The sequence below is a fragment of the Verticillium alfalfae genome, genomic scaffold (assembly GCF_000150825.1).
Source record: "Verticillium alfalfae VaMs.102 supercont1.2 genomic scaffold, whole genome shotgun sequence".
NCBI classification, from domain to species: domain Eukaryota; kingdom Fungi; phylum Ascomycota; class Sordariomycetes; order Glomerellales; family Plectosphaerellaceae; genus Verticillium; species Verticillium alfalfae.
Genome location: NW_003315037.1, coordinates 209,800 through 223,934, shown reverse-complemented (window position 1 = coordinate 223,934; position 14,135 = coordinate 209,800). Strand labels below are relative to the sequence as shown.

Below are 14,135 nucleotides of genomic sequence, written 5' to 3'. Positions count from 1 at the left end.
CCGCTTTCTCCTGATGCAGCTGCTTTGTTCCCGCCGCCGCCGCCGCCGCGACCGCGTCTGTTCCTCCTACCTCCAGACCCCGTGTGCTCCGTCTTTTCTGCAGGGCCCGACGATGACGAAGCCGCGGGGGTGGCAGTCGTCGTCGACGCGGCTGGCGCTGCCGTTCCTGTTCCTGATGCGGCTGCTGAGGACGATGCTGCCGCTGCTGTGCCACCGCCACCGCCACCGCCACCTCCGCCAGCCGGCTTCTTCTCCTTTCGCTCGAGCACCTGCACAGTGCCCTGGGCCACGGTGACGGGACTGCCGGTGATGGCCCTGACGAGCGACGCGTGGTCGGCAAAGTCGACGTACGCGAAGCCCTTGCGGCGGTCGATCTCGACAAAGGTGACAACGCCAAACGTCTCGAGGGTCGCCTTGAGCAGGGCCTCGGTCACGCCCTGCGAGGGGTTGGCGTGCTTGACGAAGCCGCGGGTCGCGCCGGCCGTCACGCCTGCGCCTGACCTTTTAGACCCGGATCCCTTGCCTGAGCCCTTGGGACCTGTGGGTGTCGAGGCCGATTTGGGCCCGCGGCGGCGGCGGCGGCTGCTGCTGCAGGTGTCGCTGTCTCGCTTGTCGTTGTTGCTGCGGTGGTGGCGGCGGCTGCTTGCGGTGCCGGAGCAGTTTCCTTCTTCCGCAGGAGGACAACTGGCGTCTTTGCTGGTGCGGAGGCGGCCGGTGCGGTGGTATTTTCCGCCCCCTTGTTCTTTGCTTCAGCCGAATTCTTCCCACCGCCGCCACCCCGGCGCGAGCGGCCTGACTTGGGGGCAGTCGGGGTAGCTGGCTTCTCGGCCGACTGGGCAGCCGTGGCTGGGCTAGGCGTGGATGAGCTGGCTGCTGGCGTCGCTTCGCTCGCTGCCGTGCTGGCCTCCTTGATAGACGACGTCTTGGATTCGGCCTCTGTCTTGGCTGCGTTGAGTCGCGCCCTCCTATGAGCGCTTCCCGGACTCAGGCCAAGATCCCTCTGAAGAAGACGTGCGGCGGCCGCAATGTTAGCCCGTCGGCTCTTCGGGGCCTCAGAAGAGGAAGCTGCCGCCGCCGTGGCCTCGTTGATTTGGCTCGCCGCACTCTCCGCAGCCTTGGCCGCCTCAGCCGTCGCCTTTTTCGTCAGGATGCGCACCGTCTCCTTCGGCTTTTCGGGCGACTTGTTGGATTTGCCGTCCCTGTCTCTCTTGGACTTTTTGCCGTCGTCAGCGTTGGCCTTGCTGTTCTTGGTGCTCTGGGATTCCTGGCGAGCATGCTTAGCGCTCTTTGCTGCAGCGGCCTCCTTCGCCCTGTTCGCCTTCTTCTCCTTGATGTACTCGATGAGAGGCGTAGTCGTGACCTTGGTGTCCGGCTTGCTCTCTCCCGCTGACGGATCTTCGCCTGTCTCGCCTTCCTTCTCGGTCTCCGGGTTGGTCAGAGACAGGAGGTAACTCATAAACTCTGGATCTTGGTCGATCGTCCCCTGCCTGGCGTCGGATCGTTTCCTGGCGCCGGGGATCTTCTTGTAGATGCAGTATTCTAGGGATGGCGGCCCAACGAGGCATGGGTTGTTATGGGTGAGCTTGGCGTCCTCCCAGGTCCTCGTCTGGACAATCTCGTCGAGCTCCGCCAGGCTTTCGCGCTTCTTGACGTGCAGGTATAGCCGACCGGGCCTTGACGACTTGGCCGGGCTGTAACATCGATCAGCCGTGCGCAGGATAGTTTCTGTCGAGCCGCATCAACCTACTCTTGCGACACCTTGCCCCGGCCGAAGTCACTCAAGTCAAGCAGGCCATTTGCCGCCTTCCCCTTGTCGCCCAAAATGGTCCAGACTTCCTCGCTCCGTCATGCCTGGGGGCAGCCTCCTGATGATGACCTTGTCGCCTTCGACGGGCGTCTTGCTCTTGTTGGACCGTGATGCGCTCGGCGCGTCGGTGGCAGACGAGTTTGCAGGCATGGGCAGAACACCGTTGGCCTTGCGGGAGGCCTGGCTGTCCTGCATGTTGAGTTCCTGGCGCCACGTAGCGTCTGGGCCTATGCGCGAGGTGTTGAACGGCGATGGTGCAGCAGAACGGTGAGCGATGACGTTAAGGACGTTGTCTATGGAGTGTTTCGTCGAGTGAGAGACCTGACCAATACATTGAAGATAAAGACAGGCTTGATCCTAGTCGCAAGACGGCACTTCACTCGTAAGTTTGGCCTGAAGATGAGAACGGGCGCAGCGATGAGTTGGATGGCAGAGGTACACTACTGTGGGGCGCATCGACGGGAACACCCTTTCACGGGCTTAAGCTCTGGAGCGTGCACCTGGTTGACCTGGTGGGGGGGGTGCAGTGTGCAGTATTGGGCTGGATTGCATATCAGATAAAGGCAAATCATGTGACTTGTCTGATCTATCACGCACACACCGAGTGACTCACCGAGACCTCTCCCTTATCTCCACTTGAACCGTGCACCTTCCCCCCACACCTTGCCTCACCGAAAACTCGGAAAAGCTTCGGCGAATCTATCACCAGTTCGGCGCTCACAATAATCCGTATCCCCCGAAGATAATCCGAGATGGCTCCATTCCCCAAACTGCCCCTGGACGACAAGCACGAGGGGAAGGGTGATGGAGCACAGACTGGCTCCCAAGACCAATCTGAGGCCAAGCCTGTGAATCAAGATAATCAGGGCCAGCCACAACTACAGCCTCTCTCGGAGGAACAGATCCAGGACTGCCTTCGCCGCGCGAACCAAGTATACTTGGACCCCCGAACTAATACCGCCCGACGCAATACCAACGTCCCTGCCGGTCGTAACCGTAACAGAAGCAGGGCCATATCATACTCGACCCCTCCGCTACTCAATCTACCGCAATCGACCCCGAGTCAGGCCCCGAACCCGACCCAGCTCGGAACCTCCGTCCCGCGCATTGTCCTCACCGACACTGACGCACTTTTCGGTACCACAGCCGATCGAGACTTACTTCTCACTGGATCACGCGCTCGTGGTCTCGCTTCTGGCTCTGGACGTGGTCGTGGACACTCTTCAGCATATGAACCAGCCCACTCCCTACCCTCTCTACCCCACTACTCTGACCGCCGTGCCGCACCTGGACGTGGTAGAGGTCGACCTATCACCGTCGGAGCTTACGACAACCCCGTTGACGAGTCTGAACATCGTCGTGCCGATCGCGAAGCTCGCATCTCAGCCATCAACCAACAGCGCGAGGTCTTACGTACCCAGAGACTTCAAGATCGCGAGGCCGAAGAGTACTACAGCCAACAGCAACGCCAGCAAGCTCAAGGCCAGCCTCTCCCCCCTTCGCACTCTCGACCGCTCCCCTCGCCGCCTTCTGGAACATATCCCGTCGGCACCCCTATACACCTGAGACGTCCCGAGCCCCTTGCTGGTCAACAGCATACCCAGCCGCCGAGGTCTCCCCCCGACCAAGATCAGCAAAGCTCGCCCACTGGCGACAGTGAGGCATCTGACGAGTCAGAGTTCCATATTGGAACTGCCCGTATAGGCTACAAAGTCGTCGCGCGCACTCCTCGGTCGTTGCCCTCGTCGTCCACGGACCGTCCGGCGCTCACGCGGTCCTTCCCTGCGCAATCGCTGCTCTTGCCCCCTTTGTCGTCGTCCGTTGATCGCAAGCACGCTTCGTCCCAAGTTTCGTCTTCGAAGGGCTCATCGAATAAAGACGTCCCTTCCAAGAACAGCAAGAAAGGCCGCACACCAAGTGCAGCAGTCTTGGGACCCACCGGACTACCTTCTGTCTCTGAGGAAGGTTCTGACGAAGGAGTTGCGTCTGTTGACGAAGACGAGGACGAAGAAGAAGAAGAGCCCATCGGCCTCTTCAACTCGCAACGTCCTCGCGACTGGGAACGCCGTGACGATCAAGGTCCTCCCCCCGCTGGTAGTACTAGAAGTACTGCGGGAACTGGCAAATCCGGCTCACGGAGCACTGATCGCGGAAGCAGCAACGAGAAGCGCAGCTCTTCTGGTGGCATCAAGCACTCTCGTTCCTTCTTCGGACTCAAGAAGAAGAGCGAGAAGAGCAAGACAGCTACTGTCCTGCACTAACCCTCGCCATGGCTAGCCATATCCCGAGGCCCGGCCCGGCCAACCTCACTGCGAATGCGGGCCTTGATGAGTGGCTTGAGGAAGCCAAGCAGTGCCACTATCTACCGGAACGGGCAATGAAGGAGCTCTGTGAGATGGTTAAGGAGGTTCTTATGGAGGGTGAGTGAGCTCTTCAACTCAACGGAGACTACATTACTGACGTCCAAAACCCAGAGTCCAACATCCAGCCTGTTTGCACACCTGTTACAGTATGTGGAGATATCCACGGACAGTTTTATGATTTGTTAGAGTTGTTTCGCGTCGCTGGTGGTATGCCTGGCGAGTCCAATGTAGAAGCGCCAAAGACTTCGACCAGTATCATCACGTCGGAGGATATCGAGCCTCCCACAGAGATCACCAATCCCAAGCTGAGGAAGAAGATCAGAAGCAAGCCTTCTGACGAAACGATGACTGATGCGGACGAAGACGCGACTGAGGATCTCGGTACATCGCCTCGCCCTGACTCTGCTATTGAGGTAGCGACTTCTTCACAATCAGCGGACACACGATTCGTGTTCCTTGGCGACTTTGTTGATCGAGGTTACTTCAGTCTGGAGACGTTTACACTTCTCATGTGCCTCAAGGCCAAGTGAGTTGCCAAGTGAGACCTTTGGCTGAGGCCCAAGTTTCTAATCATCGACAGATACCCCGATCGAATCGTCCTTGTCCGCGGCAACCACGAATCTCGGCAGATCACCCAAGTCTACGGCTTTTATGAAGAGTGTCAGCAGAAGTACGGCAATGCTTCGGTATGGAAGGCATGCTGCCACGTCTTTGACTTCCTTGTGCTTGCTGCAATCGTCGACGGGGAGCTTCTGTGCGTCCACGGTGGTTTGAGTCCCGAGATCAGGACAATTGATCAGATTCGTGTTGTTGCGAGAGCCCAGGAGATCCCCCATGAGGGTGCGTTCTGTGATCTGGTGTGGTCTGATCCAGAGGACGTCGAGACGTGGGCAATCAGTCCCCGCGGCGCCGGCTGGCTATTTGGCGACAAGGTCGCCACCGAGTTCAACCATGTCAACGGCCTCAAGTTGATCGCCAGAGCGCATCAGTTGGTCAATGAAGGCTACAAAGTACGTCGTCATGCCTTTCCCCCCGCTTCTCCCTGCCGCCCATATTGATATTCTCGGCAGTACCACTTCCAGCAGAACTCTGTCGTCACCGTCTGGTCCGCGCCTAACTATTGTTACCGCTGCGGCAATGTTGCCTCAATAATGACCGTTGATAAAGAGATGAACCCGAAGTTCAGCATCTTTTCGGCAGTGCCTGACGAGCAACGACATGTGCCTGCGAACCGTCGTGGGCCTGGCGACTACTTCCTGTAAAGGAAGCTGGTAGCATGTATATTATACCAAGGGGATTGCTATAGAAATGACTCAATGATCTGCATCGCTAGTGCTCCGGTGTCTGCCTCTCTGTGTATGGCTACATGGCCACGCTGCCTTGCCGATGCCAAACTCGAGTGCTGACCATCCAACTCGCCACGATCCTACTACGTACTATCGTACTAGAGTGCCAAATTTTGGTGCCACTGTTTCACTCCTGCCGCCCATGGTGTGCTCTTCGTTGCTAAACAGCCACGGAGCTACGTGGACTTGTAGTTGACGCATCTCTCTCGCCAGCTCGTACTCCAGTCCAGAATTCGTCAGCCGCTCGCCTGGTGCTCGTCCGGACATCGTGTGCTTACAGAGCTTTCACACACTACTTGTCGCTTCACCGTGCTATGCTTATTAACACATCATTTGTAAATCAAAGTGCTTGCTTGATTGACTTCCTCTCGTGTGCTTTTGAACACTCAGCCTCAAATTTTCCCATTGATAGATCTTCTCTGATTCCTTTATCGAGTCCTTCGGCGGGTTGTGACTCTTCACAGTGTGGTATGTCGTTATAGTCTGGCCCTTATTACGGCTGATACAACAGCTGCTCATTACGCTGTTGGAAGGTTGTTCGAATTCACACGCGTGTACGCACAAAGCACTGTTTGATGTCAAAATACCGGTAGCCCTTGAGCGGTGTATAAAGGGAATGGGATGTTCACGGCAGAACTCATGTGATGCTACGTGCTGAGCTCAAAGGCGAGACTGTAGTCATCGGTCGTAGAATTAAGAGCGCTTGATTTCCCAAACCAGATCCTTGATGCTAACCTCCTCGCCTGCTTTGTCGTCATAATCATACCACTCTCCGTCTGTAAGCTCGATGGCACTGAACTTGGTCTTTGTATCGATCGCGTCAGCGAGCCATTCGCCCTCGGGCACGAACTCGGTGAATTCGAGGCCTCGGCAGTCGAACTCGAGGAGCTTCTGCGCCTTGGCGGGTTCGGCCTGCTCATATGAGGTGGGAGCGGCCTTGATTGTGGCCGAAGATTCGCGCTTGCAGTTCTTGCACTTCCACACAAAGTTGGCCTCACCACGGCTTCCGCTGATCTCGTTGTTTTCCTGATAGCGGTTAGGAGGAAACGCCTGTGGGAATTGTGAGGTATCATACGAAACGGCTGACGCCGACGGTATTGGCGTGCGTCTCACGGCATGACGTGCACTGGACCTTGAAAGTGTACCAGAAGGGGTTCTCCTCGCTATCGTCGGGGCGAAGATTGGTGATCCTAGTTTCGTATTAGTGGGCGCTCATCACAGGTCTATACGTGAGTCCGGAATGGGTTTCGAAATACCCTTGCAATTCAGCCTTGAGCATTAACGCGAACATATTGAGAAATTCCGAGAGCCTGAACGACTGTTTGTCTGGAAAATAGGAGAGTGAGCTTGTCAAGAGTCGTGGCTGGGTTCAAATATTGATTTCCCTCGACATCATGGCGGGGGTTTGTTGAACCTGCGAGCGAGACTGGTCGGCGGGGCACGCCCCTCCAGTCGCATAATGCATATGCGGGGCACTAGCCGGCTACTAACTTCTCCAGCTCATGATTCCATCTCCAGAAATCGAATGATCACTTCAAGCACGATCCTATCAGCGTGACCAGCCCCGATCATCTCGCAGAACGACCAATTCACTCGCGCACGCGACTTGCGAACTCAGATGCCAACAAAATGCAAGCGCTCTGGTCTAGAGCAGGCCAGGTGCGCTTGTGCGGCTGCAAGGGCTGCCTGCCTGCCGCCAGTGGCATGATTCGACAATCGACGACCCGTGTCCCGCGACGAAAACCGACGTTTGGCGAGTTCTTCACGGCCTTTTACACATCCATTATGGGAACCGCTGCCATGTACGATGCCAGGAGAAAGGATGTGAGGCGGAAAGAATTGGACCGTCAATTGGCCGAAGTCAGATCAGACCTGGAGAGGTTACTCGAGCCGATACCAGCATCGGACCTCGAGTCCGAGCCCGCGCCGCCGTCCGATATCTTTAATCGAAGCGACGGCATGTGGTACGACTACAAGAAACAACGCGGCTTTTCACAATATCTGGACGGCCTGGGCGATACATCGACGTGGTTAAGAAATGGCCCTCGATCGGCTGAGCTGGAGAGATGGCTGCGAACGTCTGGCCTACCTGAACTGGAGCCGTCAGCCACGGCAGCATCCGCGTCGGACTACGAACAACTTCAGCAGAGGTTGCAACAGGAAGAAGAAAACCCGAATATCGCCCATCGCGTGCCGAAAACCAGAAAGCAATTGATCGCTGCGCAACATGCCGTTCGTTCGCTCGTGGTCGAGCTTCTTAGGGCAGCAGATCTCGGCAACCTCACTAGGCATGGACGCTTGGATCGGTCTGCCGAGACGGCCTCTGAGACCGAACTTCGGACGATGCTGAAACAAAAGTCATATCCTCTTTTCGAGACGTCAGGTCACGATATGGTCAAGGGCACGATCGAACTCAACCGCAGCCTGAGGGCGATTCTGGCTTCGTCACAGGCGGCACTACGACGAGATGCAACTCACGACATCAGAGACAGCGTCACCAAAGTGTGTTACAACCTGCTGGTGTCACCTCATCCTCCAACGATCCACACTATCAGCACCCTCATTTTGGGGTTCGATCGGATGGGAAAGCACGCCATATCGAACGCGGCTGTCAGGCACTTCCTCTATGCCTCGAGGACAGCGCCGACTGAGCAAGCCATGGTGTGCATGCTCAACCATTACAAGGAACAAGGCAACCTGGTCCGTTTCCACAAGCTCGTCGATCGCTTTACGGGTCGCGATCCCCGAGGCATTCATGTACAGAAGAGGGGGGTGGAAGACCTCCAGGCGTGGCTTTCACTGCAAACGTGGGCCAGGAGAAAGGACGTCGCATACCGCGACGACGCTTTCGTGGAACGAATGTGGTTCAGCCGCGACATACTGAACACCATCATCCAGGGCATGCTGTCATTCGACTGCTTGCGGCAAGCAACGGGCTTGATCAAGCTCTGCTGGGATCGTGGTATCCATGTCTGGACACAAACAGTGCTGCAGACACTTGATCAATGCGCACATGCGCTGGACGAGGATGTAGCGTGGAAGATGATTACAGCGCTGAAGAAGAACGCGCACAGTATACGGCTTGGGCCACTCAAACAAAGCGGAGCGCGATATGTTGTCAAGCAGGCTTCAGAGGCTGTTCGACATTTGCGAGCTAGAGACGTCAGTCGACTCGATCTTCCCATCACTCAAGTCGCCCAGTACGGGTACGGGGATGGGAATGAGCAGGACGAGACGGCAAGGCGCCCTGCAGGTGCTTGTTGTCAGGCGCAAGGTTGAAGTGGCGCAAGAAAAGTTGGAAGCGCTCGCGTCTGCCGCGGAGGGGCATTTAAGGGGTCTTGTCATGCCACCCTCGTCTCCATTGAAGGACGCTGAGGCGACGATTGAAGCATCCCAACCTCCGCCGTCGCGGGCGGAGAAGGCAGTAGTGCCTACAACGTACGAAGCTCGGGGAAGAGCACCGATGATGAGCTTCATCCCCCCACAGGTTGAGGCGCACATGGGAAGCTGCTCAGCCTTTGGCTCGTAACCGGGGTGGGGGTTGTTGGAAATAGGATATGGGACGTGGGACACGGAACAGACTGGTTCCTTCACGTCATGACGGTAGCGATCAATGTCTTGTAACACAACATGGGAACGGAGCGTTTTGAAGAATAGAAGCTCCAGTGCTCAAGCTGTTCCGAATAGAACGCAGCGCAGCGTATAGCGGATGCAGCACGAATAAGAAAATTCACAACAAACCAGACCCGACCCTCGGCCGTCTGTCTGCAAGCAATGAATTGACATGCCCACCCTACCAATCCATATCATCATCATCGACGAGCAGAATGTCACCGGTCTCGGCTTTGTGCCAATGGCTGTGAGGCACGTCTTTTTGCCTTCAGTCGACCAACGCCTCATGAATGCGAGGAGTGATGAGGGGGGGGGGGGCACACATTATGTGAAGCTCCCACGTTCCTGGATCTCAGATAGGTGAGCTAGGTTGACGGCGGCGTGCGCACATCACTGGCGGTGGAAGACGGTACGATGCAAAGCCTGTTCGTGAAGTGGGCCAAGTTTCGTCATCGGCGCCAACCAGGAGGCGAAGGGAATGCACGGGAGGTGAGCCTGGCACATTGACTGGCCAGCCGACCAAGCCCGTGGGGGCCGTAGAGAGACGCCCTGGGCCAACTTTAGAGGGGGCCTGCCCCCGCCAACGATCAGCTTCGAGAGACTCGGGGGCGTCGCTGCCTTCACTGATTCGGTCCTCAGACGGCGAACACAGCGAGCGCCCTCACTAGAGTGCGTCTCCAGGAGAAACCTCTGTAGCCGCTCTGGACCCTTAAGTAGTCGTTGGTAACCACCGCCTGTCATTGATTTAAACGTTCACACGCCTCTCCTACTGTCACATCCACCCTACAGGTCAATCCATCCTTTTAGTACACAACCTCAACCTCAACCTCAACGTCAGACGATACTACACATCCCGTGTCCCTCCCACTCTCCTCTTGCCGTGGCCTGCGCCTTGCCAGCCTCAGCCTCAGCTCCAGCAACCGGGGACCAGAAAGAACAGGAACGCTTGGCCGCTGGACTCGGATCTTGCGGAGACTACCTTGGCTAGATCCGGGGGGGGGCTGCCCTTGAACCCCACGAGCACTTCCTCCACTCCTGACTCGGTTTGGTTTGAGACCAGGGGGGGGCCGAGTTCACGAGAATGAGAAATGGCACATGATCTCATGCCCAGTCACCACGACGGCTCCCTTTGAGCACGACCCAGGCCATAGGTCACGAGACCCAAATATTGAATGAGCTCCCGCGCCTTCCCCTTTTTACGCCGCCCTCATCTCACGATCAGCTGCCTTTGGCTCACCGACTCTGAACCTCGTCTGTCAGGATTGAGTTCATTGTCTCGCCTCTCTTAGACCTGGACCCAAACCCGGGCCTGAACCTGGACCTGGTCCTCGCATATTGCCTGCAGGCTCCACAACACGGTCGGTTGACTTCCAACTGCTATCCTCCCCTTTCGTAAACGCGCCGCCGCCGGCACTTGATCCTGCCACGGACCACCACTACAGCAACCTGCGCAAGCATTGATATTCTGTCCTCTTGAACACTGTGTCGTTCACCTTTCTCACGTCTACTTATCAATCATCAAGACGCATCCGGAGGGCAACGGGCAGGTTGCTAACGGTCTACCAGGACTCGTTTGTCTTTTCAATTTTTTCTTAGCCTAGTTTTCATCTCCACCCCTCTGGACACCATCTTTGACACCAACAACCTATTTGGACTGACCACGCTTCTCTATCACCCGGCAAGAACGACCGGGTCGGCCCTTGACCATGAAGTTCGGCAGGAAGTGAGTTGATGCTATGCGCCCGCTTGTCTTGGCCCCCTCACTCACAGCCCCCGTGGCGGCTCTTCCCTCCTCTCACAAAGGCCCATCTGACAGCAGCTCCAGCCTCCCCCGGAATCAGGTGCCTGAATGGGCAGCCTACTACATCAATTACAAGGGCCTCAAGAAACTCATCAAAGGCGCCGCCGAACGGGCCAAGTCCGGCCAGGAGGTTGATCTTGCAGGTAGGGCTTCATTTGGTTCCTTCGCCAGGGCCGAGCCCCTCCCCTAACTGTCGAATCCAGGATTCTTTTATGAACTGGACCGCAACCTGGAAGATGTCGACTTTTTCTACAACAAGAAATTCGGCGATGCCGTTCGCCGTCTGAATCTGCTCCACGACAGATATGGCCGGGTTCCCGATGTCGTGTCTACTCTCGATGAGGATGAGATCAGCGAACTCATGGGCGCCCTGATTGACCTTCGCACGCAGCTCAGGAACCTCGTCTGGTTTGGTGAGATTAACCGCAGAGGCTTCGTTAAGATCACCAAGAAGCTCGACAAGAAGGTCCCGGAGACAAGCACCCAGCACCGCTATCTCTCTACCAAGGTCGACGTTCTCCCCTTCGCCAAAGACGGCCACGCCATGCGGCTCCTGGGCGAGATCAACAAATGGCTCTCTGTTCTCTCAGAGGCTCAGACCCTGTCCCTTGATGATTCCAGGTCTGACCGCTCGACTCGGTCGTTGGGTCGAGCCTCTGCGAAAGCCATGCTTACGCTGCCCCAAGCCCTCCTCGACAACCTCGATCACGCCATTCGGAGCGACAACGTCGAAGTGCTGCAGAGAACCCTTGAGGAAGGCAAGGTGGCGGCTGACTCCTCGTCCCAGAGCCTCATGCTCAACCTCCTGCAGCGCTCAGTCTCGGCGCGGTCAAGGACTAGCATCGCATACCTGCTGAAGCAGGTGCGCACTCTGCAGGAGCCTGATGACATCAACGGCCGCACCTGCATCCACCGGCTGGTCATTCACATCGGTCGTGCCAAGGTGCCGTCACCCTCACAGGAGCCCACGGCATATCCGTTCCCTGTCGGTACGCATTTTACCTCTCAGTACATACAGCCAGCTGTCTCGCCTTCGAGCCTTACCAGGGTCCTAAACGAGAATGAAACCAAACTTCTGCACAAGGACGACGAGGCCGTGCAGCTCCTCATTTTCCTCCTTGACCACTTATCGCCAGAGCAGCAGGCAGGGCTCATTTTGAAGGACTCTTTCGGTCGTCTTCCGCTGCACTATGCGGCGCAGTATGGCTTTGTTGTTGTGTGCCAAATCATCATGGCCAAGATGCAAGAATGGGGGCAGTTCAATGTCGAGGATGGCATAGATGCAGAGAAGTGGCAGGATAAGGAAGGCTACGCCCCGTTGCACCTCAGCGTCATTGGCGGTCACCCTCTCACAACGAAAGCTCTCCTGCAAGGCGAAGACTGGCAGGGCGTCCACGAGAACAAGACAGAAATGAGGAAGAAGATCGCAAAGTCTGGCGCGGTATTAGCCCTCGCCACCAAGTTCAACTACAAAGTCATCGTCGAGATGCTCGTGGAGGCTGGTGTCGACATCAACTGGCGCGACAAGACTGGCGAGACGGCGCTCCATCTCGCTGCACGCTTCGGCCACGATGACTGCGCAAAAGTCCTCCTCAAGGGGACCAGCGAGCAGAAGGCCGACACGGAGATCATGGAGAGCACGTACAGCTGGACGCCACTCCATGTTGCTGCTGTTGATGGTCATCTAGCCATGGTCCAGCTGTTGATCGATGCTGGCGCGAAAATCACCAAGCCCGATTCATCCGGCTGGACTGCCAAAGAGCATGCTGCGCTGAGAGGACACCTGGACATTGCTAGGCTGCTCGCGACCAGCGCTCCGGAGAATCTCGATGCCCCGAGTCCTTCTTTGAAGCCCATTAGCGAAAGTCCGAATGGCGGGAGTCGGCCGTCTTCCCCTGAGCTGTCCTCCATTGATGGACGCAAGTCCAACGGCGCGGCTCGCCCCGCTGAACCTGTGAAGACATTCGGGCATCGCTACTTGACCAATGAGAGTTTGGTCTTGGTCAGTCTGGGCTCGATGGACATGCGCAAAAATGTTGACGCCGTCAAGCTTGAGCGCGTGCCACTTAACGAGGCTCACCTGACACAACTGGATACGGCTCTATCTATTGTGGTCTCAGCAAGCGGCGCGACTGGTGAGCCGACCATCATTGATTTGCCTGTGCATGAGAACATCAGCACCGAGCCCATTGTGTTCATGGCAGGCGACATCACCAAGGTCAAGCTCATGTTCGACATTGTTCCCACGTACTCGGGCAATGAGAAAAACAAAATTGGACGAGCCGTGGCCCTCCTGTCCTCTATCAAACCGACGATTGGCCTCAAGAGGATGAACCTGCAAGGCGATGTCTGCGTGCCCATCATGGGAGCCAATCTGGAGGTCATTGGCACGGTCAACTTTAACTTCCTCGTGGTAACGCCCTTCTCTCATCCCAACATGGAGATCAACTCTCACCAAACCTATTGGAAGAAACTGACATCGACAATGGTGATCGGCCATCGAGGACTTGGCAAGAACCTGACGTCCAACAAGTCCCTTCAGCTAGGCGAGAACACAGTCCCTTCGTTCATTGCGGCTGCTAATCTTGGAGCAAACTATGTTGAGTTTGACGTACAACTGACCAAGGACCACGTCCCTGTCATCTACCATGACTTCCTCGTCAGTGAAACGGGCATTGACGCACCAGTCCATACCCTGACGCTTGAGCAATTTCTCCACATCAACCCCGACGCCAAGCGCCACAATGTCCATGAGCTGGTTCATGAGTCGATTCAGAAGATGCGGGTTCACGGCAATGGACCTGGGCCGCGGCAACGGTCACAATCTATGGGCTTTGTGGGCGAGCAAAACACGGTTCTGGATGAGCGCATGAAGCACACCCGTGACTTCAAGGAGAAGGGATACAAAGCCAATTCGCGTGGTAACTTCATTCAAGCGCCCTTCGCGACGTTGGAGGATCTTTTCTGCCAACTGCCAGGACACATTGGCTTCAATATTGAGATGAAATACCCCATGCTTCACGAGAGCGAAGAGCACGACATGGACACTTACGCAGTCGAGCTCAACTCCTTCTGCGACACGGTCCTGTCAAAGGTCTACGACCTCGCGGAAAACAGGCAGATCATTTTCAGCTCTTTCAACCCGGACATTTGCCTCTGTCTCAGCTTTAAACAACCCTCCATCCCCATCATGTTCTTGACGGATG

At 56.5% G+C, this 14,135-nt stretch overlaps 6 protein-coding genes across 6 annotated transcripts in view; 4 read left to right on the top strand and 2 right to left on the bottom strand.

Annotated features, from left to right (window-relative positions):
* Window positions 1-2,002, bottom strand: part of VDBG_01536 (conserved hypothetical protein) — a gene marked incomplete at both ends in the record, with an annotated part of 2,320 nt that extends 318 nt beyond the window's left edge. Inside the window, 4 exons of the mRNA XM_003007302.1 lie at window positions 71-437; window positions 539-1,691; window positions 1,748-1,758; window positions 1,877-2,002. Of these exons, the coding sequence (XP_003007348.1) occupies window positions 71-437; window positions 539-1,691; window positions 1,748-1,758; window positions 1,877-2,002 (1,657 nt within the window). The remainder of the gene's footprint in view (window positions 1-70; window positions 438-538; window positions 1,692-1,747; window positions 1,759-1,876) is intronic.
* Window positions 2,003-2,559: 557 nt separating this feature from the next.
* VDBG_01535 (hypothetical protein) lies at window positions 2,560-4,068 on the top strand (the record flags this gene model as incomplete). Its single annotated transcript, XM_003007301.1, has 1 exon — window positions 2,560-4,068. One exon carries the CDS (start codon window positions 2,560-2,562, stop codon window positions 4,066-4,068), a length of 1,509 nt encoding a protein of 502 aa, XP_003007347.1.
* A 116-nt stretch (window positions 4,069-4,184) lies between these two features.
* VDBG_01534 (serine/threonine-protein phosphatase PP1-1) lies at window positions 4,185-5,525 on the top strand (the record flags this gene model as incomplete). The annotated part of the gene is made up of 4 exons (XM_003007300.1): window positions 4,185-4,227; window positions 4,318-4,696; window positions 4,751-5,180; window positions 5,241-5,525. The coding sequence occupies 4 exons, from the start codon at window positions 4,185-4,187 to the stop codon at window positions 5,430-5,432; spliced, it is 1,044 nt and encodes a 347-aa protein (XP_003007346.1).
* A 684-nt stretch (window positions 5,526-6,209) lies between these two features.
* VDBG_01533 (DUF866 domain-containing protein) lies at window positions 6,210-6,807 on the bottom strand (the record flags this gene model as incomplete). Its single annotated transcript, XM_003007299.1, has 3 exons — window positions 6,210-6,542; window positions 6,592-6,706; window positions 6,773-6,807. The coding sequence occupies 3 exons, from the start codon at window positions 6,805-6,807 to the stop codon at window positions 6,210-6,212; spliced, it is 483 nt and encodes a 160-aa protein (XP_003007345.1).
* A 103-nt stretch (window positions 6,808-6,910) lies between these two features.
* Window positions 6,911-8,795, top strand: VDBG_01532 (conserved hypothetical protein; the record flags this gene model as incomplete). Its single annotated transcript, XM_003007298.1, has 2 exons — window positions 6,911-6,919; window positions 7,035-8,795. 2 exons carry the CDS (start codon window positions 6,911-6,913, stop codon window positions 8,793-8,795), a joined length of 1,770 nt encoding a protein of 589 aa, XP_003007344.1.
* A 2,069-nt stretch (window positions 8,796-10,864) lies between these two features.
* VDBG_01531 (glycerophosphodiester phosphodiesterase GDE1) lies at window positions 10,865-14,100 on the top strand (the record flags this gene model as incomplete). The annotated part of the gene is made up of 4 exons (XM_003007297.1): window positions 10,865-11,072; window positions 11,133-12,931; window positions 12,980-13,850; window positions 13,991-14,100. 4 exons carry the CDS (start codon window positions 10,865-10,867, stop codon window positions 14,098-14,100), a joined length of 2,988 nt encoding a protein of 995 aa, XP_003007343.1.
* Window positions 14,101-14,135: the final 35 nt, after the last annotated feature.